This window comes from Rhinoderma darwinii, chromosome 2 (assembly GCF_050947455.1).
Source record: "Rhinoderma darwinii isolate aRhiDar2 chromosome 2, aRhiDar2.hap1, whole genome shotgun sequence".
Lineage (NCBI taxonomy): Eukaryota > Metazoa > Chordata > Amphibia > Anura > Rhinodermatidae > Rhinoderma > Rhinoderma darwinii.
This window is the reverse complement of record NC_134688.1, coordinates 84,629,241-84,656,571: the sequence shown is the minus strand read 5'-3', so window position 1 is coordinate 84,656,571 and position 27,331 is coordinate 84,629,241. Positions and strand designations below refer to the sequence as shown.

General features: G+C 43.0%; 1 protein-coding gene across 2 annotated transcripts; it reads right to left on the bottom strand.

The window, feature by feature from the left end:
- Nucleotides 1-1,715: 1,715 nt before the first annotated feature.
- On the bottom strand, nucleotides 1,716-26,754 carry PRR13 (proline rich 13). 2 transcript variants are annotated; one of them, XM_075851853.1, is made up of 4 exons: nucleotides 26,684-26,754; nucleotides 10,270-10,318; nucleotides 6,547-6,887; nucleotides 1,716-2,079 (listed from the first exon to the last, which is right to left on the bottom strand). In XM_075851853.1, the coding sequence occupies exons 2-4, from the start codon at nucleotides 10,289-10,291 to the stop codon at nucleotides 2,050-2,052; spliced, it is 393 nt and encodes a 130-aa protein (XP_075707968.1). In that variant the 5' UTR covers nucleotides 10,292-10,318; nucleotides 26,684-26,754; the 3' UTR covers nucleotides 1,716-2,049. The 2 variants fall into 2 exon arrangements, with proteins under 2 accessions (XP_075707968.1, XP_075707969.1); XM_075851854.1 differs by lacking the exon at nucleotides 26,684-26,754 and adding an exon at nucleotides 10,464-10,621.
- Between the last annotated feature and the right edge of the window lie 577 nt (nucleotides 26,755-27,331).

Below are 27,331 nucleotides of genomic sequence, written 5' to 3'. Positions count from 1 at the left end.
TCGGGCACTGGGGCGGCCGCAGGCTGGTAGTATCAGGCTGGGGAAGGCCAAAAACAGTGGCCCTCCCCACCCTGGTAATGCTAGGCTGCTGCTTCTATGTTGTATCTTGCTGGTTATAAAAATTGGGAAGGGACCCCACATGGTTCTTTCCAATTATAATTATTTTTTTTGTTTTTTAAAAAGGACGTGGGTTTTTCATGACCAGCCAGATACAATAAAGCAGCAGCAGGTTAGCACAATAAAACCGATTAGTAACACGTGGTAGGCTTAGATACAGGGTCCGACAGTATCACATATGGGCCCTGTATTTAAGCTTACCCCATGTGGTTATGTAAGATGCTTAGATACAGGGCCCCAGACGACAGTACTCTTATACAGTATAAGATTACTGTCTGCTGGAGCCCTGTATATAAGCCTACTGTGTGGTAGGCTTATATATAGGGCCCATCAGACAGGATCATACATGGGCCATGTATCTAAGCCTACCATGTGATTGGCTTAGATACAGGGCCCAGCAAACAGCATCACACAATCTATGATCCGGTCTCATGGGCCCTGTAAGCCTGCTACATCGTAGGCTTAAAGGGGTTGTCCAGTCCCTAAACATTGATGGCCTATCCTCAGGATAGGCCATCAATAGCTGATGGGTGGGGGTCCGACTCCAAGGACTCCGCCAATCAGCTGTTTTGAAGGGGCCGCAGCACTCTTACAAGAGCTGCTTCCCTTTCATTTCCCTCACTTGCTCACACTGAGTAGCCAACATGGATTCACAGTGTGAGCAAGTGACCGGAATGAAGGGGAAGCAACTTTTACGAGTGCTGCGGCCCCTTCAAAACAGCTGATTGGCGGGGTCCCAGGTGTCGGACCCCGAGCTATCAGCTTCAGCAGACAGGGATATTAATCTTACCCTCCGCCGCAGCAGAGATCCTGACTCTATCCAGGGTCGGGATGTTGTGCGCAGCGCACAGCGCTGTGACGTCAGGACCTCCGCTGCGCTCTGGAACCAAGCGGGTAAGTACTGTCAGTTACTATAGTAACTTTTTTATGTGGTGCGGGGGGCGGCGGGCCCCGGTCTCAATTGCGACCCTTATAGCTACGCCACTGTTTACAACATATCCTTTGGATATGTCATAAATGTCCTTCATGGGAAAACTCCTTTAACTTACCAAGTTTATAGTTTCTGATTTGCATACCTTTATCCATTCATAGATATAAGCATTAAAGCAGAAATTGTATCTCAAATGTCACTTGCGTCTTCATCAGCTCACCATAAGTTTAAAAATCGGACAATACTGTGACAGAGGCATATTATATGGGTTATTATATAGGTTATATGGTTGCCTTTGCGTCAGTACTACCTGATGCGCTAGTCAGACGACAAAGACGCCAGTACCATTGGAGGTACCAATTAAAGTTGGCAAATTAGGCTAGAAAGAGGTATGAAGTAGGGTGACAGCAGATCTATTTTTAACATCAATGCCCTTTTACAAGCCCTCTAATGATTACCAAAGCGCTATTGATTGACTCAAATAACACTTTATAATAATAATAATAATAATAATAATAAGTCACATGATCGGGGCTACGTACACCGACATAGCCTCCTGGCAGTCAGTGGATATATCAAATATCGGCATTCATGCTTCAGCCATCAGACCTATCAATGAGTTAAATTAGTACCCAACCACATAAAATGACTCCCATGAGTTTTACCATATAGTAAATTAAAACTTTATTGTTAGAAGCCAGTTTTGGAATTAAGTCCTCTTTTACTTTACAGTGATGATAAAAGTATATATATATATATATATATATATATATATATATATATATATATATATATATATATTTATTAGCAGGAATGTATGGTGTCGCTCCTTGCAGGGAAATAACCACAACACATTGCAGGAATAATTACATTCATTCAAAATAATACCATACATAAGACACTTGGGTCTGCAGCAGGCTCATCTTCCATGGCAATTTGTGCATGCTACACTTTGGTGCAGGGGATTAACCCTGAGGATTTTCATTGATTGGGAATGTGTTTTAGTCGCTGCTAGAGGAAGATGAAGATCTCTGCAGAAAAGATAGAGAGAGAAGTGTCACCATTATACATAGCAGTTTCATATAAAATATATTAATGACCTGAACGTTATAACCTCTGTGGGTTAAAGGGTATTTTATATGCCATAAATGTCTTATATGTCAATCCTGTAGAATCCTAAAAATAGGAATCCCCGCACTCGTGGAACAGAAGAAACCCAAGATTTTCTGGATCTTGGGTTCCCAGCAGTGATCTGCCATAACGATTTTTACAAACACTTATTTATGGGAAGAACGGGGGCTCAGTGACACTTTTTGTGTCAGCAACCTAACTCAAAATCACGCTTAATTAAACATGGAACCTCAATTAATGTATGAACCTCACCAACAGAGACTAATGTGAGTCGATAAATTTTATGTACATCGCTGCAGAATATATTGGTGCTTTATAAATCTATGACCTCCTCTGAGCAATTACTAAGCCGGACCCCCAAATGGCTAAGCTGGCAGGCGATGCAGTGACTATCAATGCAAATCCTGACAGATTTATCCTTCTAGTGTCTGGGGGGGGGGGGGGCGGGGGGGCGGAAAAAATAAAATGAAAGCGACAATCCATCTATCTGCAGTAATGGCTGCCGTTTCCTGTTAATGTTAGGAAACTACATTTTCGAAACATATGGAGAGCGGCCGTCTAAACCAGAACACACCATATAATGTTCAGCTTTCAAACTCATGTAAACAATGGGTGAAAAATGTGACATTAGAGTATGTGCTACACAAGGGTGCACGTACGATAGAGGAAGACCCCGGGAAAGAGGTGGCCCAGCGCCGGTTGGTCCCATCCCCTGTGATACTGGATGGCAACAACCTGTGTAGGACTCCCCACAACGGCATGGTTAGAAAGTAAGGGGTTGGGGAATTGGCATGAGGGTTATGGAAACATTGTGAAATTAGACCAAACATCAGACCCTTCTGTCCTGGATGGCAAAACCTGGCAACATACCGAGGGGCCCCTCTCTTCTATGCACTCCACTTCTGCTACATCATCACCTTATCCAACATCTATATCACATACATTTATTATTTTAAACGCAAAATAGTATAAAATTACCAAAACTGTGACATTCAGTTCAAACTGTACAATATACCGTATGTACGAATATCATTTTCACACACAAAAAAAAAGATAGAAAAAAAAAAGCTATAATATCATAGAAAAATTCTACACCATAACCAACCAAAATCAGAGCCATCAATAATGGTACACGAAATTTGCTTAACCACACCATTCTGGACTAGATCCATTTTTAGAAGATACCTGTTTTCTGCAGATAAGAAGTCTAGCAATAGTATACCACATACATTGCTCTGAAATATAGTTTTATATAGCGTAACAAACATCATACAACTGAAATATACATTATCATTGTATACGACTTGTTTGGTTAAAGACAGCAGCTGGGTCGTCCATCTCCCGCTTGTAGAGAGAATAAGCAGCTCCCTAATTCCCATCAGTGCTCCGTCACATCTGATCTCTATAAACGCCCTTTTCATGCATAATTGAATATAAGACATCGGAGTAAAAACAGGACACCCTGCCCTCAGTACTTCAGATCATATCATTGTATCCCTGAATCTGAACACTGCTTCAACTGCCTTCTTGTGCCATAAATGTCTTGACCCACAGTAAAATATACCCAGTCAACGCTTGAATGGTCACAAAGTTACACCCCGTCCCGGCTGCAGAATGTTAGATAAGCATTACACCACTTTAGAGCAGGGGCTAATATGGAAGCATTGGGTAGGGAGGCAGGTATCATTGTGACAGATACTAAAGACGTATGATAAGGTCATCATCCTTTTCTGGTGACCAGGGTGTAGCTATAGGGGGTGCAGAGATAGAGGTCACATCCAGGCCCTGGTGTCGGAAGCGGCCCTAAGCCCCCTCAGCTAATTCTCATTACGGGAATGGAGTAAGCTTCAGGTTGTGTCATCACCGGCTCCAAAAACGAAGAAAGTGTTTATCCAGGCCAGAAATATACACACAGGGTTGGTTGTGGGCAGCATATGGTACAATACAGAGGCATATATAGAAGAGAGGGGACCTCATAGCACAGGTCAAACTAGTCCCCATGGTGGTGCCAAGTCTTGCCACCCAGGACAGAAGGGCCTGGTGTTTGTTTTCCCCCTCCACGCCATTTCGATGACCCTTGGAGCTATTGCATGCCACCTTATTTGCAAACACTGCAGTTCCTCATGAGATGGGAGTTGAGCACAGGTTTTTGCCACACTCGGCCCCCTCTCTCCAAGGGCCCCCCTAACAGCCACATGGGCTACCACCAGAAAGCATCCTAATTTCAGTAAGGTATTCTAACCAACCGACGGTAAGGCTCTGTTCACTACAGTACTACGGACAGATACATTTTTATTTACAGAAGCTTAATAAATCCACCGTAGAATGCTCTACTTTTAGGCCTTATTCACACGGACATGTCCGTTTTGCGCGCGCAAAAAAAGCTGCGACTTCAATGGGTGCGTGCTGCGCGAAACACGGCCAAATATAGCACATGTCATGAGTTTCACGCAGCGCACATGCGCTGTGTGAAATTCACTGACAGTCTGAACGGCCCCCTTCACTAACATAGGTGCGTGTAGCACGGACGTATTATACGTTTGTGTGAATAAGGCCTTTTTTGTTTAGCAGATGGAAAACACCCATTGAAGTCTATGGAGACAGTTCAAAATATTGATGTATGCATACGTCATCTGTAATTGTAAATTTCGAAGAGGCTAGATTTAGAATTAAAATGTTCTCCCAAGAAGACAGCACATCAGTATTACAGACCTGTAATACACATGCAATACTGATGACAAACTGATGCAATATCTAGACGTATTGCAGATCCGTACTACACACATTTAAAAATAGCCGGCCTAAAGATCTGCAGAATAGGTAAGTGTTCTCAGCAAATTATTATTATTTAACACTAAACATGTGAATACTGGCAAGGAGGTACATGTTCTAGTTACGGAGCTACATAATATCCTATATGTGTATTAGTCATAATCTACAGTAGTGGTCTCTAAACTTCGAGGCCGGGACCCACTTTTGGCCGAGACTTTTGTTTGGGAAACCCTACTACCGTACTTAGCCGCATTTCATCTGACGTATATGTCAACATCATTCGTAGCTAGATGCCGGGAATTATCGTCATTCGAAGTCCCTGCAACATCGAAAACAACGATAATTGTGTGGACGGGGAAGGGGACAGGCTCAAGGTATCCTTCTGCTGTGTGTCGCAGAGGCCGAACTATGGCCGCTGATGGTGGGTCATGTGACACAACATGTCCATCAGAGGCTTAGCTAGGGGTTTAGCACAGGAGGGGCAAAAAACATCTGAGAGTACCCCATTCCAGTGGACTCCCCCACACTGTATAGTGCCCCTATAGCTGCCCTCACACAGGATAATACCTTATAGCTGCCCCCAAACAGTAGAATGCCCCTATAGATCCTTCCTACATAGTATAATGTCCCTAAAGCTGCCCCCACAGAGTAAACTCCCATAGCTGCCCCTGATGGTATAATGACCCCTTATTGCCCCTCAACCCACAGTATAATGCCCCTATAGATCCTTCCTACATAGTATAATGTCCCTAAAGCTTCCCCCCGCAGAGTAAACGCCCATAGCTGCCCCCCCCCGATGGTATAATGACCCCTTAGTGCCCCCCACACAGTATAATGCCCCCATAGCTGGTCCCACAGAGGCTAATACCCCTATCTTCCCCCCCCCCCACACACACACACAGCAGAACGAGGAGGCGGATACAGTTGAAACCAGGACATACCACCGATGGGGGACCGGCCCTGGGCCCCACCATCTCAGTGGTCCCAGGGCAATTGTGAGTGGCTATCGACCCCCCCCCGGAGGTCTTCACACGACCCCCATATAATGTACTAGGAAACGGGGATTCTGCAGGTCAATATGATTACGACGATACCAAATATATATCGTTTTTCCTATATTTTAATACTTTTACAAGCAAAAAAACGAAGTGTAAAAAATTACATTTATTTTGTGTCGCCAAATTCTGAGAGCCATAACATTTTTATTTTTCCGTCGATTAAGCGGTATGAGGGCTTATGTTTTGTGGGATAAGCTGTCGTTTTTAATGATACCATTTTGGGGGACATGCGACGTTTTGATCACTTTTTTTCCATTTTTTGTGGGAGATGGTGACCAAAAAATAGCGTTTACAATTTATTTAAAACATTTTTTACGTCGTACACCGTACGGGTTAAATAATGATATATTGTAATAGTTCAGACTTTTACGGATGCGGCGATACCAATTATGTTTAATTATTTCTTTTTTTACTATGCTCTAGGGGGAAAATAGGAAAAGGTTTTTTTTTTGGCAATTGGCAAAGGCTTAAGACACAGAGTAGAACTAAAGATGAAATAAGTACACTTAGCACTGCATATATTTATCCGTTACTCACCCTCCCGTGCCCGTACCCGTGCCCGTGCTTGTTTGCTTTATGTGCCTTCTTCATCTTCTTCCTCATTTTTTTATCCATTGGATACCCAGGCATCATAGGATTAACTGGATACCCAGGAACACCTGGTGGGTAAGGTCCAGAATGTGGTGGTGGGTAACCAGGTTGTCCGGGATAAGTTGGTTGTCCTACAGGATATCCTTGCTGACCAGGAGGGTAAGCGGGCATCCCTGGAGGATATACTGGCTGTACTGATGGATAACCAGGCTGCGCAGGGGGAACTGGAGGGTATGCTGGATTTGCGAGTGGTGGATACCCTGCATTAGGTGGGTAAGCAGGCTGCCCTGTTCATGAAATATGAAAGAAACAAAAAATATATTATTTAAGCAATGTTAATGGCCTAGATGAGAATCCTCTATTAATTCCTTCTTTGTTAGTTGGCTAAAACTCCACAAATATATCATGGGAATGGGACAACTATCTCCCCTGTCAGAATGATCTCTCGGATTGGTTTTCCCCCTCAACAAAACAGGAATAGAGCTATAACAAAAGAATTAAATCTACTAATACAAACACTCTGTAGCCTTAAGGGGGTTTTACACTGGGGCAATTATCGGGCAAACGATCGTTTATAGAACGCTTGTAGCCGATAATTGCCCTGTGTAAACAAGGCAGCAATCAGCAGATGAACGAGCTGATCGTATAGTTTTAAAAAGTAAAATATTATCGTGGTCGGCAGTACTTCTCCCTGCGTAACCAGGGTGAGGCGCTGCCGACATGATAATGTATAGGGACAAGCGATTGGAGTAACGAGCGCTCCTCACCATACATAGCTCCTTGTGACAGGGGCAAACGAGCGCTGATCAATGAGCTATCTCGTTGATCGTCACTCTCTGCACCGGCCAAAATCGGCCAGTGTAATAGGGCCTTAAGTGCCGTTATTCTCTCAAATGTACGTGTTGAACCACCTGAACAGAACAAAATGGAAGTACTCTCAGATGGTCGTGCTTCAGTTAGGAACCCGCAATTGTTTTGGAAAGATTAATATCTGATGGACATGAGGGAACTAGGAATAAGCAGGAACGTGACCAACGGGGAAAGTAAACTTGCCCCAGGCCTACACTTCACTGTATTTCTTCCTTTCAGTCTTATTATAGAATTTACCCGATTTAGATTAGGAGACCTGCCTCTCAACCAGTTATTTGTGTCACAATAACACTAACAAACAGGCAAGTAATGTATCCTCCAAAGATGGAGTCGTTCTTTTAATAAAAACTCTTTCATGACAGGTGCACTTTCTTTATTGTGGTGTGTGCACCCGTATTAGACAGTACATAGAGGGAGGCCCATCGTATGGGATTTACTCCTGATATCTATATTCAAGAGAGAACACACATCAAAGCCAGTCTTTAGGTTACTGGACCCACAGACAAAAGTAGGAGCAAAGGATATGGGGGTTGCAGTTAATACATTAAGGAAATAATGTACTGCTCCAGCTTTTTGGTCCCTATATTTGTTGTTACTGGAGGTTTCCTACTTGGTAGCAGCTCGTAGATGTTCTCTTCATGGCCTATTATTTTCTCACATAAATAAATGGGTCATCCATTTAATTGTTAATTGCTACGGTGTAGATACCATACTGTAACGGGGAGCACGTAAAATCACACACTGTGATTGCCAATTATTCATTTTTGACTGGACTTTTCCTTTCAGAACTGGGCTATTTTGAGCCTTCAGGATCAGACACCGTTTAATCATTTTTAGCACGTATTAGTTAAACGGCTATAACTTTTTTATTTGTTGGGCTAGCGATGTGATTTTTGCGATGTTTTTTTCGTAGACAAGGCAGGTTTCTTTTGTTTAATCCTTTTTACACAAATTCTTTTTGCCATTTTAGAATTTCTAGGTATAAAGTTTGAAAATAATGGTGAAAAAATATGCTTTTTTACTTTTGAGCTAATTTTTTCTGGTAATAATATAGTTTTACCCTAAAATAGACCTTTTATTTGTGATAGTCATTGTCTACCGTGAATTTTGAAACAGGACTGGCGTTACAACAATTATTGGCGGGGACGGACGTTTTTGGGAGGGTATTTTATGTGTAATTATTATTACTTTTTTTTTGCACGTCATTTTACTTTATTATTATTATGATGATGATGATGATGATGATGGTCTGTTCATAAGGGGAAAAAATCAGCTCCGGTTTTTTAACGCGATTTTTTTTAGCTCTCTCTTCAACAGAAAGATGGAATAACCGTGAGAGTTTTTTGCCGAAAAACGCGTAAAAAAAGCATCAGAAATTTTGTAAAAAAAAAAATGCAACAAAAAACGCATTTGTTTCCGTCTCCCATTGATTTCAATGGCCTTTTAGAGGCCAAAAACGCCTCAAGGCAGGGCATGTTGCTCCTTTTTTTCGCAAGCGTTTTTTTTTTTTGCTCGTGGTAAAAAAACGCCTCCACTTCCCTTGAAATCAATTTCGGCAAAAAACTGTGGGCCTAAAAAAGGTCAGAAAAGACATTTGGGTGACTGTTTTTTTCTTCTTTTACACCTGGTCTTTCTACTGTAACGGTTAGGCTGGGTTCACACAACCTATTTTCAGACGTAATGGAGGCGTTGTACGCCGAGAATTAAGTCTGAAAAAACGGCTCCAATACGTCTGCCCATTACTTTCAATGGGCTTTACGATGTACTGTGCCAACGACCTGTCATTTTACGCGTCGCTGTCAAAAGAAGGCGCGTAAAATTACAGCCTCGTCAAAAGTAGTGCAGGACACTTCTTGGGACATAATTGGAGCAGTTTTTAATTGACTCCAATGAAGAACAGCTCCAAATTACGTGAGTAAAAGACGCCCCGCAAAACGCGAGTACATGCAATTACGTCTGAAATTCAGGAGCTGTTTTCTCCTGAAAACAGCTCCGTAATTTCAGACGTAATTGCAGTTATCGTGTGCACATACCCTTACAGGGGAAATCAGTCCTCTTAGGTTATGTTCACACGCTAAACAAAAAACGGCTGTAAAATACAGAGCTGTTTTCAAGGCAATCATGTGACTGGCATGGGTCCTGTAGCTGAAAAACCTGGCAAATAAGCGGTTATTGCCGGGGGAAGCTACTGGCGACAAAAAACTTCCTCTGCAACGACCGCTGCAAAGGAGTACATGGAATTACATGCAAATTTAAGAGAAATGAGCGAGCCGTGTTCACACAGTCACTATTTGTAGGTACTGTACACGCTGGCTCATCTTGGGACACCTTCTATGATGTCTATATGCCATCTGGATAGAGGTTGATCAAGCGGGACAACTACTTTTAAGGGTTAAACCACTGGGCACTAATTGCCCTCTCCTTACTAGAGTTCAGGGTATTGTAAGCCACTTCAGTGCTGACCAGAAGTTTTACCATCCCCCTTCCTGACCAGGCATATTTTCAAGTTTTAGCTATGTGCCAACTTAATAGCAAATCATTGTTCTATTTCTCTGCCAACCTATATTTATTCGGTCTTGTTTTTCTCAGAACATATAGGGTTCAATATTGTGTAAAAAAAAAAAAAAAGAAGGGATATATTTAATTCTGATGGAGTGGGAGAGGCTTGAAGGGAAAAACTTTGCAGGGTGTTTTAAAAACATCCTCGCAACGATAGGCGGACCACCAGGACGTTTCTAGTCTACGGGCAGTCAACAACTAGTTAATTGGAAGGCTCGGCGGGTCAGAAGCGCTACATACCTGGAGTATTAGGATTCCACATTGTTTGGCTTGACGTTAAGTGTTCTTTCTAGAGATAAACCAAAAATTTTAGTTAAAGTAGATGGTCATAACGGAAATACATTATGTTCATTCAATCACACAGATGGCGGATCTATCATTTCAAGCACCCAATAGGCTAGAACAGCTATGCTATTTATCAGACCATCCTTTACCTCAATGATGACAGCAAAGCATAAGAAGCAGGACTAGAATCTTCCGGATGATACAAATACATGATATGGAATATGTTACAGATAGGGGACTCCTGAATTCATGCGACAAGACTGGATTTCTCATGGAGCAGAATTTTGTCTGTCCAAGGGGGGGGGGGAAATTATGAAAGAAAAATAAAACGCGGTATAGCCGAGAATCCGATTTATCACCACCTCACTTCCGAATTGTTCAGCCATATTAACTGTGACGTGGCAACAAAGTCTATTTGCCACACAAGCGAAAAGTAACCAGCAGTGTATCAGTTCTCAGGGCCATGTGTGACCATACAAATGTAACTGGACACATTTATAGTACAATTACATAACCGTATGTGGGACGTTCTCAGGGCAAAGTACAAATACCGAAAAATTACAAACCGTCAAAAGATTAAAAAGGCCAAAGGGCTGGATAAACAGATAGGCACGCACTTGTTTCACGTCATATAGAACTCATGTTTAAACGGGTTTTCAGTTTGAGCTCAGTAGTTGGCACTCTTGTCTTACATAACTGGGGTCCTTGGGTACAAATCTCACCAAGTACAACATCTGCATGGAGTTTGTATGTTCTGAAATTAGATTGTGACTTATCTGGATGGTGAGAATTTCTGTACAGCGCTGCAAAATTTATTGGCGATATAAACAACAGGAAAAAAGAAATCAAAAATGAAAAATTGGGCAATTTTTTTTTAACATACTTTGTTACTTAGTTAGGCCTCATGCACACGACCGTAAAAACACCCGTTATTACGGGTCGTAATTACGACCCATAATAACGGGCTCATAGACTTCTATTGGCCACGGGTACCTTCCCGTTTTCTTACGGGAAGGTGCCCGTGCCGTTGAAAAAGATAGAACATGTCCTATTTCAGTCCGTAATAACGGCACGGGCACCCGTCATTACGGCAGCGTTGCTAGGCGACGTCAGTAAATAGTCACTGTCCAGGGTGCTGAAAGAGTTAACTGATCGGCAGTAACTCTTTCAGCACCCTGGACAGTGAATTCCGATCAGAATATAGAGTAACCTGTAAAAAAAAAAAAAAAAGAAAAAAAAGACATTCATACTTAACGAGAACTTCCGTTGCCTCGGTGACGCGTCCCTCTCGACATCCGGCCCGACATCCCTGGATGACGTTTCAGCCCATGTGACCGCTGCAGCCAATCACAGGCCAATCACATGCTGCAGCGGTCACATGGACTGCCGCGTCATCCAGGGATGTCGGGCTGGATGTCAAGAGAGGGTAAATACGGGTGCAAAACGGGTCGAATACGTGTGACACCGGACCCGTATTTACGCCAGTATTTACGGGAGGGAAAAAATAAGTTCGTGTGCATGAGGCCTAAGTGCGGTTGAAAAAATAAAGACAACGGTCCATCAAGTTCAACCAAGGGATGGGAGAAATTATACAACTTTATCTTACCCTTATTTTCCAGAGGAAGGTTTGTTTTTTTTTTGTTTAAAAAAAGTTTTACAAATTACCCATAACCAATATTCCCTAAAAAGGGAGAATTCCCTCCTGACACCAAGAGGCAGTTCAACTTGATCAACATTCAAAAAAGAATTCTAATGCGTTTCATTGCTTCATAGCTTTTAACATTTCTGCTTGCTGTCAGTGAATTAAAATATTCTTGATTACATCCAGAGGATGGCAATCTGTCCTGGTCATGTGACGATCCCACAAGTGTACAGCACATCTAGTGGAGAGAGCAGAATATTTGTGGTTCCCCAAGTCATGGCTTTATCAGGATAATGTATTTTGTGGAGGAGGATGGCATGTGTCCAGTACGATCCAGATTGTCCTCTGGCTGAGCATGTTTTACATAATACATTATATAAACAGCAAGCAATATGTACAACCCGCACCTGCTTTTAGAGGACAGGAAGATGGGGGCAGGGCGTATAAAGTTGGCAATGATGATTTTGTGTGGCCAGTGTTTTACCTGTTATTATATATAGAATACGTCAATCTCTAGACACACAGAAAACACATTAGCACAACATAGTTAATTATACCGCTATTTATTTATATATATTTTTAAGTGCAGAATTGTATTTTTAAAAAGTTGGTCATATTGGCTTTCATTCAAAAAGTGGCAGCCAGGTAACACCGCGAGCATATACTCAGTATACACAATAGTTACAGGAGATTTGCTATACGTACTTGGAAACAGGCGTTGCTACCGTAACTCAAAAACACCCCCTCCCCTCAAACAAACAAACACGCTTTGAAATGTCAAGCGCAATACTAGTTGTCATAGAGAAGTAAATACGCTTTTATTGGTCAGGGTCTGTGAGGTGGAGCACCTCCCAATCGAAAGAAGGAAGAAGCCCCCTTTATGCTCCTGAAAACTGTGCCCCTAGGAGACCTTTTCAAATGTTGTACGGCCTCCCATAGACTTGTATAGGGCATTGTTTACAGATACCGTATTGAAGTGACACTGCTAGAACGTATAGAAACTAACATCCCAGATGAATAAACACACAGAGGCAATATTACAAGTAAGGGTGTGTTCACACGGCATATTTTCAGGAATATTTCGGAGCATAAAACGCACCATAATGCACTTGTAATACACCTGCAAAACAGTTTTCCATTGTATTTCAATGGGAAATACACAGTGTTGTTTAAATGAGGCATATTTTCACCCTGCGGAATTAAAAAAAAAGCCTCATAAAAATACACCTCATAAAAAAGAAGGGACATGTCACTTCTTGAAGCGTTGTACAAGCGGATTTTCCATTAATGGGGTTGTCCTCCTTTTTACTTCAATAAGAAAAGGCTGTAATATGGTGAACCGCTAATACAAGCGTGTTGGCGATTCAGTGTGAGTAATATAGGAAATGAACGGGAAGCAGCACTCTCGTACGAGAGCTGTGGCCCCTTCAAAGGAGCTGATCGGCAGGGTGCCAGGAGTTGGACCCCGACAGATATTGATGGCCTAACCTGAGAAAATAGAAAAAAGTAACACACAAACACACAAATAAATAAAAACGTTTTTAATAAAACACTAACATTAAACTGACATGAAATTTTTTTTTGTGGTGACACTGTTCCTTTAAGGCAACAGAAAAACGCTTTGAAAATCAGCTATTGAAATCAGCTTTGTATTTTTCCGCCTCAAACATAAGCCGTGTGAACATAGCCTAAACAGTATTGTCAAATATGGGTGTAACTACTACTGGGCCCAGAGGCTTTACCCCTTGCCACCGCAGCCATTTTAAGATTTTTTTATCCCCACTTTTCAAAAGCCATAACTTTATGTTTTTTCCGTCGATATAGCCGTTTGATGGCTTGTTTTTCTGCAGGAGGAGTTGTAGTTTTTCATGGCACCCTTTATTCTACCATGTAACATACTGAGAAACCAAAATTAAATTCTTTGTAAGGCTGGGTTCGCACACACTATTTACGGACGTAATTCGGGCGTTTTAGCCCCGAATTACGTCCGAAAATGCGGCTCAAAAGCGTCGGCAAACATCTGCCCATTCATTTGAATGGGTCTTACGATGTTCTGTGCCGACGGTTATTTTTTTTTTAAAAAAAAGACGCCCGCGTCAAAGAAGTGCCTGTCACTTCTTCAGACGTAAATGGAGCCGTTTTCCATGGACTCCATGGAAAAACAGCTCCAATTACGTCCGTAATGGACGCGGCGTTCAAGCGCCTGCACATGCCATTACGGCTGAAATTACGGTGCTGTTTTCTCCTGAAAACAGCCCCGTAATTTCAGCCGTAACGGACGCTGCCGTGTGAACATACCCTAAGGGGGAATGGGGAAAACAAACCAGTGATTTATCCATGTTTGTTTCGTGTTTTGGCGTTCTCCATGCGGTGAACAAAAAAAGTATGTGTGTCACAATATTCTGTGAGCCGTAACTTTTTTATTTTTCCGTCTATTTAGCAGTACGAGGGCTTCATTTTTGCGGGGCGAACTATAGTTTTATTGGTATAATTTTTATATATGAAAAAAATATTTTAACAGTTTTTTTACCATTTTTATTAATCCCCCCAATGGGACTTTAACCAGCAATTGTTGGATCGCTTGCACAATATACAGCAATACTTATGTATTACAGTATATTGTGTTTTTTTACCAGCTCCTATTAAGCCCTGCCTCTGATCCCAGCCGTTGCTTTGAATTTTTGGCTGTAGACAGTAGATCTATTGTCTATGTTTATGGCTAGCCTTAGTCCAAATTCAGACGTAGCAGATTTGCGGCGAAATTCGTGGTGGATTTCTTACACTTCGTGTGGACATAACCTAAATCAGAGGCAGGAATATTGTTCCTTTTTGGGGAGGAATACAGCATGTGAGCCTGCGCCATACTTCCCCCTTGCCGGCTATGACGTAACCCTACGTCAAATGTTGGCAAAAGGGAAGGTGGCCATACACATTATATTAATGTCGGCCGTACCCGCCCATTTTGGCAGGACTGGCCGATCATCTAATGCGTATAGGGGCCTCCTGAATGTCCCCAATGGCAGATTTCGGGAAAGAGAAAAATCGGGCTGCTGGATTTACACATGCCCGATCCTTTTGTTCTCAGGAAACAACACATTGGTGAGATTCTGCTATCGATCGGTGGTAGTTCTTTGTGATAAAAATCTGACTAAGATAATTGTTGTGGGGTAGTAGGGTTGGTTTTAAAGCGGGTTTCTTGTTACGACAACCCCTGTCCATACACCGCCCTCGGAAGTCAGAGTCTTGCAATGGCACACTCGAGTCATCCATGTATTCCATTGATCTGAATAGGCGCCATGTAATTAGTGATGTCATACAAAAAAAAATAAAAAATTATATATAATAAAAAAAAATATATATATATATATATATACACACACACACACACACACACATCCGGTTTGCACAATATTTGCAGGTGTTGTCATGAAAATAAAGGACGTAGTTATGCAAATAGGGACTGTGGGAAGGTACTGCATCATTTCTAGGCTGCACATTCATGCAAAAATTGAGGTGTGGGTTGCAGAAACTATCCTACTATAAAACATTTTATGGTCCATCAATTCACCCCAGAACTGAGCAAGTACTCGGCTTCAATATGACTGATCAGTAAGGGTATGTTCACACGAGGTCATTACGTCCGTAATTGACGGACGTATTTCGGCCGCAAGTACCGGACCGAACACACTGCAGGGAGCCGGGCTCCTAGCATCATAGTTATGTACGACGCTAGGAGTCCCTGCCTCACTGCCGGACAACTGTCCCATACTGTAATCATGTTTTCAGTACGGGACAGTTGTCCAGCAGCGAGGCAGGGACTCCTAGCGTCGTACATAACTATGATGCTAGGAGCCCGGCTCCCTGCAGTGTGTTCGGTCCGGTACTTGCGGCCGAAATATGTCCGTCAATTACGGACGTAATGACCTCGTGTGAACATACCCTCATAGTTATCAAATATTAATTGTGTGTTCTAGAAGAGTTGTTGGGGTCTTCAAAGATTAGAGGCACAAGCACGTGTGTGTGCGTGTGCGTGTTTGTGTGTGTGTGTGTGTGCGCGCGCGCAGTGAAGGAAATAAGTATTTGATCCCTTGCTGATTTTGTAAGTTTGCCCACTGTCAAAGACATGAACAGTCTAGAATTTTTTGGCTAGGTTAATTTTACCAGTGAGAGATAGATCATATATATAAAAAAAAAAAGAAAATCACATAGTCAAAATTATATACATTTATTTGCATTGTGCACAGAGAAATAAGTATTTGATCCCTTTGGCAAACAAGACTTAATACTTGGTGGCAAAACACTTGTTGGCAAGCACAGCTGTCAGACGTTTTTCGTAGTTGATGATGAGGTTTGCACACATGTTAGATGGATTTTTGCCCACTCCTCTTTGCAGATCATCTGTAAATCATTAAGATTTCGAGGCTGTCGCTTGGCAACTCGGATCTTCAGCTCCCTTCATAAGTTTTCGATGGGATTAAGGTCTGGAGACAGGCTAGGCCACTCCATGACCTTAATGTGCTTCTTTTTGAGCCACTCCTTTGTTGCCTTGGCTGTATGTTTCGGGTCATTGTCGTGCTGGAAGACCCAGCCACGAGCCATTTTTAATGTCCTGGTGGAGGGAAGGAGGTTGTCACTCAGGATTTGACGGTACATGGCTCCATCCATTCTCCCATTGATGCTGTGAAGTAGTCCTGTGCCCTTAGCAGAGAAACACCCCCAAAACATAATGTTTCCATCTCCATGCTTGACAGTGGGGACGGTGTTCTTTGGGTCATAGGCAGCATTTCTCTTCCTCCTAACACGGCGAGTTGAGTTAATGCCAAAGAGCTTAATTTTAGTCTCATCTGACCACAGCACCTTCTCCCAATCACTCTCAGAATCATCCACATGTTCATTTGCAAACTTCAGACCGGCCTGTACATGTGCCTTCTTGAGCAGGGGGACCTTGCGGGCACTGCAGGATTTTAATCCATTACGGCGTAATGTGTTACCAATGGTTTTCTTGGTGACTGTGGTCCCAGCTGCCTTGAGATCATTAACAAGTTCCCCCCGTATAGTTTTCGGCTGAGCTCTCACCTTCCTCAGGATCAAGGATACCCCACCAGGTGAGATTTTGCATGGAGCCCCAGATCGATGTCGATTGACAGTCATTTTGTATGTCTTCCATTTTCTTACTATTGCACCAACAGTTGTCTCCTTCTCACCCAGCGTCTTACTTATGGTTTTGTAGCCCATTCCAGCCTTGTGCAGGTCTATGATCTTGTCCCGGACATCCTTAGAAAGCTCTTTGGTCTTGCCCATGTTGTAGAGGTTAGACTGATTAATTGAGTCTGTGGACAGGAGTCTTTTATACAGGTGACCATTTAAGACAGCTGTCTTTAATGCAGGTACCAAGTTGATTTGGAGCGTGTAACTGGTCTGGAGGAGGCTTAACTCTTAATGGTTGGTAGGGGATCAAATACTTATTTCTCTGTGCACAATGCAAATAAATATATATAATTTTGACTATGTCCTTCCCTCCACCAGGACATTAAAAATGGCTCGTGGCTGGGTCTTCCAGCACGACAATAACTCGAAACATACAGCCAAGGCAACAAAGGAGTGGCTCAAAAAGAAGCACATTAAGGTCATTGAGTGGCCTAGCCAGTCTCCAGACCTTAATCCCATCGAAAACGTATGGAGGGAGCTGAAGATCCGAGTTGCCAAGCGACAGCCTCGAAATCTTAATGATTTACAGATGATCTGCAAAGAGGAGTGGGCCAAAATTCCATCTAACATGTGTGCAAACCTCATCATCAACTACAAAAAACGTCTGACTGCTGTGCTTGCCAACAAGGGTTTTGCCACCAAGTATTAAGTCTTGTTTGCCAAAGGGATCAAATACTTATTTCTCTGTGCACTATGCAAATAAATATATATAATTTTGACTATGTGATTTTCTGTTTTTGTTTTTTTTATATAATCTCTCTCTCACTGGTAAAATTAACCTAGCCTAAAAATTCTCGACTGTTCATGTCTTTGACAGTGGGCAAACTAACAAAATCAGCAAGGGATCAAATACTTATTTCCTTCACTGTAATATATATATATATATATATATATATATATATATATATATACATACACACACACACACACACACAATAAAATCATACAGTTACCATGTAATACCACTATACAAGGCCAGATACCTCCACATCATGGCTGAATAATACTCCCATACTGTTGCTAAATAATACCGCCACACCATGACCACATAGTGACTGAATAATACCCCCATACTGTTACTGAAGAAAGTCTACTATACAAAGACCAATATTACCACCATGCAGTGAGCATATAGTAGATACCAGTCCCACACAGGTTCTCTGCAGATCATATAAGTGAATACAGTACAGTTATATCCAGTGACCCCTTCTACGATTGCAGTCGTTCATTTTCGCCTTCTCTTCTCCACCTGGGTCAGACCGCCATGATGACTTCTCCAGACCATGACTCCTCTCTGCAGTTTCCTGGCCAAATATCTTTGGCTTCTCGCTTTTCCCCACACTCTACACAAACTTCTCATCCTACCGCCCCTTGAACAAAACCATCCTGCTGCTCCTCCCATTACTGTGCCTGCTGCTACCCCAGATGCCCACATTACTGTTATGTAATAAAGTGCCCCATAATACTGTACTTCATAAATAGTTACCCCAAACAAATTAAATGTCCCTTCAGTCCCCTACACAGTTATAGTGCCCCTATACTGCCTAAACACAGTAATAGTGATTTTTTTTTTACTGCTCCTACAGTAATAATACCCCATTATTGCCCCTTAAAAGTAATAGTGCCCCTTTAGTGCTACTACAGTAATAATACCCCCTTACTGCCTTCTTAAAGAGACTCTGTCACCACATTATAAGTGCCCTAACTCTTACATAAGGAGATCGGCGCTGTAATGTAGGTGACAGTAATGCTTTTTATTTTTTTTAAAACCGATCTGTTTTCACCACTATTAGCGATTTTAGATTTATGCTAATGAGTGTCTTAATGCCCAAGTTGGCGTGTTTTTACTTTAGACCAAGTGGGCGTTGTACAGAGGAGTGTATGACGCTGACCAATCAGCGTCATGCACTCCTCTCCATTCATTTAGTCAGCGCATAGGGATCCTTTTAGATCGCTATGTGCTGTCTTATACTAACACATTAACGATCAACTCATTAGCACAAATCTAAAATCGCTAAGTGGTGAAAACAGATTGTTTTTTTTAAAATAAAAAGCCCTGCTGTGACCTACATTATAGCGCCCATCTCCGTATGTAGAAGATAGGGCACTTATAATGTGGTGACAGAGTCTCTGTAAGAGCATCCTGACAGCCATAAAAGTGACAGGGCATTGCCCTAGCCTACTGACACCCCATGCAAGTAATACTACATTTCACCTTCGGCAGCAGGGCAAGTGTTTGTCTGACTACGGCCTCTATTCGGCAAAATCAGCCATTTGCCGAGAGCGGCACCAACATGAAAGGGGTTGTGCATTATGAGAATATGGTGAAAGTACAATGATGTCTTTAGAGCATTGTTACAGTTTTAATGTATTAGAAAATCTTAACATGGAAAAATACTTAAAACACAAGTACAGATTGAACGCTCAACGTACCGGGTTTACTGATACTACACCGGCTTCAACTAAAAAAGTGGCAGGTAAAGATGGAACAATTCTTAGAGGGGTATTCGCATCACAGGCATTTATGGGACAATAACAGGATAAGTTATAAATGACTGATAGATGCGAGTCCCTCCTTGGGGACCCACAGCTATCCACCAAATGGGGGACCCCACGACCCACTTTTGCCTGGTGAAGTAGTGAATCTGTGGAGAGGTAAGCTACGCTATTTACATAACTCCCATAGAAGTGATTGGAAGTTATGGAAATTTCTTGTCACGTTGAGGAATCAATATCTGTATTTCTTTGACTTGCACATTACACTTTTTGTTATCTCATAAAATGATTTGATTAAAGTCTCCAAATTCCGCAACATTTTTTGCAATAAAAAACACAGGAAATGGTGCAGTTTTTCCGCATTGGAAACCCTGCTTGTTTCTGCGGAATTGCTGCATCAATTCCGTTACGTGTGGACAAGCCCTTAGTGGCCGGGAGTGAGCTACGCTGTTTCCATACTCCCAGCTTTCTTGCCACTGAGTCTCGGCCTGGAAGTGGTATCCTGTGGATATGCCATAAATGTCGGAGATGGGAATACCCCTTCAAGACAACTAATACTCTTGCGGACATTCAGATTCTTACTGAAACCTTTTATGATCATATTGTTAAACTTTATTTCCAAGTTTGTTTGCGGAGTGGATTATTATATTGTCTGTTTAAGTGTAGGGTGGGGTTCCTAATAATGCTGGTAGATGAGTAAATATACCAGTGTACATTAACCAGGGCATTGGTAGCCATGAACCTGTTATGAGTCATTCAGCAATGTGCAACCTTAGACCAGAGGAAAATAATAATAAGTGACCTCCTTCTTAAAGGGGTTGTATGAAATTAGAAAAATGTCTCTTCTTTATTTCCCCCACATGCATGATCTGTACCTGGTAACACTGCTCAGCCACATCCAAGTGAACAGGTGCAGCCTATGGGCAGGGGAGGCGCAGAATAGGGAGGGAAAAAAAACAAAAAAAACAGGCATGTTTTCTTATTTTTTACAACCCCTTTAAATACCCAGATAGACGGATACGACAATAAGGGTATATTCACATGGCCAAATTTTTGCTGCAAAATTCCACCTCCCATTCATTTCAATGGTAGCCTGATTTTTTTTCAGCTAGCGGGAAAAATAAGCATCCTGCCCTATCTTAGGGCGGATTCGGCCCGAACCTCCCATTGAAGTGAAGGAGGAATCTTCCTGCCGATGGCAGGAATAATTCCATGGCAGATTTCCCCCCAAGCAAAATCCACCGTATGAACTCACCTTAAGGCCATATTCAAACGATCGAGTGTAGACTCGGACGTGAAAATCTACCGTTTTTCACGTCCGAGTTGCACCCGTGCGGGTCCCTTTTTCGTGGTTCCCCATTGACTTGAGTCTATCGAGGGATCCACGAAAACGGAAGAAAATAGGACATGTTCTATTTTTCAAAGGACACTTCACAAGGTCCATAGAAACAACGTCTGTGTGAACAGCCCCATTCAAATACATGCGTCCATGTGATGGCCGATGTTTTAACGGCAGTCACATGGATGTATACTACGGTCGTCTGAATTTGGCCTAAGGCCTGATTCACACGAACGCTGCGCATCTCAAACGTGAAAAACTGCAGTTTTTCACCTCCGGGGTGCATCCGTGCTCAGCGCTGCGGGACGCGATGTCACGCATCCACCATATAGTTGAGTCTATGTAGGGATGCGTCATGTGTGAAAAGATAGGACATGTCCTATATTCGCACGGACCCTTCACACGGTCTGTTGAAACAACGGCTGTGTGAACGGCCACATTGAATTACATAGGTCCGTGGGATGGCCGCTGTTTCAACGGCCGTCCCACCGTCGTTTAACACGTTCGTATGAATCAGGCCGGTGGTGGTCTAACTTCTGGGACCTCCACTGATCCTATGTTTGGATGATCCTGTATCACCCACGTTCTTCAATGAAGAATGTCAGGGCCCCCCATAGGAATCGCTTGGGGGACACATGGTATCACAGCCCCACATAATTTTTATGATTCAAAAGGTTGGTGGTTTCTGGTTTGGTTTCTTCCTCCCCATCCCTCTTTTATTATTACAGTTGGTATTTACCTGCATGGGTCAGGTTCAGGTCAGATGTACAGGAATGTACAAGCAGGTTCTGGAATTTTCCACCTTGCGCTTGTGAAGCCCTCGCTTTTTCCCGATTGGATAATGAGCAGCAACGGCGGGAAGATTTCCTGTTTAAATTCTGGTGTCCGGCAGTGTTCCGGGCCGTTTGAAGAAGATTCAAGACAAGCCCCGCCCAGCCCTCCCCTTTTTTAAAAGGGTTTCCCTGTTGCGATGTTTACTAGTGGGGTTTAGTCTCCCAGCTAATGCTGGGGGGACTTGGTTCAATAATTTGATGATGATTGATTAATGAATTTTCAATAATTTTATGGTTATGTTGGATTGAATTATTTATTCTTGGGTAACCCTTAATAAACATCGCGGCCTATATTTTCCAATTATAAAGTTGTGGTTGTCATTTATTTGTATGTTTATATGTTGGGGTTTGTGTTACCATGACTGCACATGCCAACTCTATGCGTTACCACATACCTTGTAAACAATGAGATCCAATGTTCAGACCACCACAACTAAACATTTATGGCATATCTAATTCACATGCTATAAAGGTATATATGTGAGAACTTTTTAGGCTCGTAGGGAAAAAAAAGCGGCCGGGGTTTCCACCTCTGACCTCCCATTAAAATCAAAGGGAGGGTGAAGAAAACACGCAACGTTCGTTTCCAAGCGGTTTTTGCTGGCCGTGGGCAAAAATCGCAGCGAAAACTGCGGCAAAAAAGCACAGGCTGGTCCAAATCTGCCTCAAAATTCTGTCAGGAATTTTGAGTCAGATTTTTTTTCTGCCTGCAAAAACTATGTGAACAGGGCTTTAAAGGGAATGTGTCGCTAGAAATATTTTTTTTAGTTAAACAATTATTATGTAAGTGATTACACATTGTTTTAATTTTTTCACAAGTCAGGAAATATTAGAAATTAGATTCTAATTTATAACATTTCCATGTGCTGGTCACTAGAGGGAGCAGTTCCCAAAATTGCAGCATGGTCAATGTGGTAAAGCAACCTTATTGGTTTATGCTGCAAATTTGGGGTGGACACACTCTCTAGTGTCCTCACACAATCCCCCCTCCCTTCTTCTTCATAGACTTTCTATTGAGTCCGTACACCAATACATTTATTTCCGGAAAAAGACAAACAGACACGAAGCGGCTGAGCGCTCACACGAGCGCTTCAGCTGTTTCATTCTAGTGATTGGTGGGGGGTCTCCGTGATCGGACCCTCCACCAATCCAAACTTCTGACATGTCACTATAACATGTCAGAAGTTTGTCAAACATTTAGCTACACTTTAAGGGGGGATTCACATGAACGTGTATTGGGTCCGTGCGGGCCGCGTGGTTTTCACGCGCCACGCACAGACTAATACAAGTCTATGGGGCAGTACAGACAGTCCGTACTTTTTGCGCAGCGTTTGTCCGCTGCGCAAAAAGCGCGACATGCTCAATATCTCCGCGTATTTCGCGCATCACGCACCCATTGAAGTCAATGGGTGCGTGAAAACCACACAGGTCGCACGGAAGCACTTCCGTGCGAACCGACTGAAGCAGCGCACCAGCTGTCAAAAGGATGAATGTAAACAGAAAAGCACCACGTGCTTTTCTGTTTCCAAACATCCAAACGGAGTGTCTTTGAGATGAGCGAACCCGGACAACCGAACTTCACCGGGTTCGGCCGAACTCGTTTTGGCCGAACCCGGCAAAAAAAATTCCGGTACGCGACGTCAGGAGATAGTCACTGTCCAGGGTGCAGAAAGAATTAAACTGTTTCAGCACCCTGGACAGTGACTTCCGATCCCAATATACATGAACGTGTAAAAAAAAAAAAAAAAAAAAAAAAGAAGTTCTGACTTACTGATAACTCCCGGCTTCTTCCTCCAGTCTGACCTCCCGGGATGACAATTCAGTCCAAGTGACAGCTCCAGCCAATCACAGGCCAAGCACAGGCTGCAGCGGTCACATGGACTGCCGCGTCATCCAGGGAGGTGGGGCCCGATGTCAAGAGAGGCACGACACCAAGGATGCGTCACCAAGGCAACGGCCGGGAGGGAAGTTCTCGGTAAGTACGAACTTTTTCTTTTTTTTAACAGGTTTCTCGATATTGTGATCGGCATTCACTGTCGAGGGTGCTGAAAGAGTTACTGCCGATCAGTTAACTCTTTCAGCACCCTGGACAGTGACTGACGTCGACTAGACTCATCTCTATGATGGCGGCTGCGCGAAAATCACACAGCCGCGCATCATACACGGATGACACGCAGCTGTCAAGTGGTTTTTGTGCGCGCAAAAACGCAACGTTCGTCTGAATCAGCCCTAAGTGTCTGATCTGTAGGGACCAACACCCCCCTTGATTACTAAACCGCAGAGGCCAAATGCACATGATGCCTATTTTGTGTGGACTTGCAGCGAGTATTTGCCTGCGGAAAATCCGAAGAGCGTAATACAGTACCAGCAAAGTAAATGAGATTTCAAGTAATCTCATCTATACATTGCAGAAATTTTCCGCACCTAAATTGACCTGCTGCAGTGTGTATTTTAAAAACCGTGGCATGTCAATTTGTCTTGCGTTTCTGCTTGCGAATTGTATATGACAAGTTTAAAAAAAACAAAAAAAACAACAAAATCTGCACCTGTTTCTGTATCAAAATGTAAAAACCGAATAAAAACCCACTATTAGGTTACATGCACGCGTTGCGTAATTTGCTGAGGAGAAAAAAAAAAGTACAAAAACTGCAATACGCAGGAAATTCGCAGGTAAAAACCACATCTATCACGCATTTCTGTGCGGTTTTCGAAGTTTTGATGCGTTTTTCGGTGCGTTCATGCTGCTGGTTTTAGTGTGATTTTCCTCAGCACTGGACAGATACAATTCGCAAGCGGAAATGCAAGATAAATTGACAGGTTGCGCATTTTAAAATCCGCACCGCAGATCAATTTAAGTGCGTAAAAATACCACAGCGTGTACGTGAGATTCCCTGGAATCTCATTGACTATGCTGGTACTGTATTACACTGCGTTGTTGCCACACGCAAATATGCGCGGCAAACCCCTTAGTCAGTGCACGCGATGCGTTTTTTCGTGCAGCATAACTGCAGCGTAATACAGTACCAGCATAGTCAATGACATTCCAGGGAATCTCACGTACACGCTGCGGTATTTTCCCGCACCTAAATTGACCCGCGGTGCGTATTTTTGGAACCGCAGCATACCAATTTATCTTACAATTCCAACTCCCTAGTTCTGGAGAAATATGCAGCAAAACCCGCAGCATGAAAACGGCGCGATTTACGCAGCAAAAATTTAAAACCGCACCGAAACCGATGCAAATTTCTTGCGGTTTCCACGACAAAATACGCAACGTGTGCATGTAACCTTAGGGTATGTTCACAAGAGTTCTTTGCAGGCTTTGAAATGCCTGCACTTTCGTTGCCGCTGTTTTGCGGCATCTTTCGGCTGCGGCCATTGAGCGCCGCGGGAATAAAACGCAGCGAATAACGCTTTCTCTGCCCCTCCCTCAATAGGAGGTCATAGACGGAAACGCAGGAAGAAAGAGCATGACGCTTTTTTTCCTCAAAAGCGCTTTTTTCCACTTGTGGGGGAAAAAAAACACCTCTGCCTCCCATTGAAATCAATGGGAGGCGATTTTGGACGGTTTTTGGCGCGGTCTCCTGTGTTAAAAACAGAGCCAAAAAAACTCCATGTGAACTAGCCATTAGGGTATGTTCACACAGGGCGGATACGCTGCGTAAAAGTACACAAAGTATGTGCCCAGAATGTGGAGCCGTTTTTCGGCTGGAATGTCCGCAGCGGAAATCTGCACTTAAAATAAAAAGTTTGTTATCTACATAGCCACGGTGACACGTCCCTCTTCCGTCCTCCCGGGATGACGTTTCATCCAATGTGTCACATGGTATAACACGTCATCCCAGGAGGCCTGGCCTGGACGAAGAAACACAGAATTCTGGGTAAGTATAAGATTTGTATTTTTTTTCTGCGTTGCGTTTTTTGTGGCGGAATTGCTGCTTTTCCAAAGACAAAAAAACCGCAACATCTGCAATTTGTTGCGGGTTTTACCTCCCCATTTAATTCAATGGGCAAAACCCACAACAAATAAGCAGCAATTACACGAATACAATTGACATGCTGCGGATTAAAAAAACGTGCCGCAGGTCAATCTTTTAGCATTTTTTCTGCTCATCATTTATGGAGCGCGTGGATGAGGTTGGTTTAAATCTCATCCACTCTACTGCTACTGTATTATGCTGCGGATTTTCCGCAAAGAAATCCATTGCGGAAAATCTGCAGTATTAACGCTATGTGTGAACTGACCCTTAGGGGTATATTTTACCTGCAGATTTTCTGCACCAAATTCAGCCACGTGTGCACGTCACCAGAAACTGCAGCTTTCTTCTGATTCGGCTGTGTTTACATGTCGTGATATTTATTTTTTTAACTAAACAAAAATCACGGCGAAACCGCAGATTGTCCGCAACACGTGAAAACAATGGAAATACCAGATCAAACCATTAGCAATAGGACAACCTGGTTTATCCTAGAAGATACAGCAGCCCAAGTCACTACTAGAAGTCCATCCCCACCAATCAGACATTTATCGCATATTATTTCAACGGGAAATAATCGTGATCAGTCGCATCGGGAGGGAAAAAAAAAAACATCGTTACTTCTATGCCCAACCCAGGACAGTGCACAGGAAATACTGGTGACCATCACGTGAGAGCTGCATGATACCAGGAGGTAAAATAGTGGGGCACGTCCCGCTGCATGGCAGGGACTAGTAGACTGGTACAGTAGTGCCCACATAGCGGTACCGTAGTGCAGGTAAATGTGAATCGTGTGCTGGTAGCGATCTATACGTTTCTATACGGTCAAGCAGAGACTCGTAAGTCAGGGTACAGCGCAGCGCTGGGTACGCACCTGTCAAGGAGAATCGCTCAATTGCTGGTCGCTTATTTCTTCTCCTTCCGGAAGACTTTGGACTATTTTTTACTTGTGGCTCCGCCCACCTGGCAGATCTTTCTCTGATTGGCTGCTTTGTCTGATTCCTCACTGAAAAGTCCCGCCCTAGCAGCAGAGGCCGCCCTCACGACACCGCGACACACCCAGGTTATCAGTGCTGCAGTGTGGTGACTATTAACCTGTTCGTTCCCAAGCAATGTGCAACATTAGTCACACAGGACGGACTATGCTCAGTGGAGCTTCCGGCATAGCAGAGCTGTTGGGCTATGACACAGCGGTAACATCTTAGTTACCTTGTGTTTTTACCTTTCAAATGGATTTTCTTTTAGGGCAAGTGGTTTTTTTTAACGCGTTTTTCCATTATTTTCTTGGGGCTTGTCCACACGTAGAGGAATTGCAGACAGAAAATACGCAGCAGAATATAGTAGCAGCAAAGTGGGCGAGATTTAACAAATCCCATACACACACTGCGTAAATATTCCCTGCAGAAATTGACCTGCGGTGCGTATTTTTCGGAATGCCGTATTTGAATTCCTGCTGCGGAGAGTGGACTGAGTTGCTGCGTTTTTCAGAGGAGACGTCACCATCTCCGAATATTGAGAAAAA

What these genes read in the sequence shown, in the direction of transcription:
- PRR13 (XM_075851853.1), bottom strand. Translation starts at nt 10,291, where the DNA reads ATGTGGAATCCTAATACTCCAG. An exon ending in GTGGAATCCTAATACTCCAG is followed by an intron (nt 6,888 to 10,269) that starts GTATGTAGCGCT and finishes TTTCATGAACAG; the next exon opens with GGCAGCCTGCTTACCCACCT. An exon ending in ACGGGTACGGGCACGGGAGG is followed by an intron (nt 2,080 to 6,546) that starts GTGAGTAACGGA and finishes TCTTTTCTGCAG; the next exon opens with AGATCTTCATCTTCCTCTAG.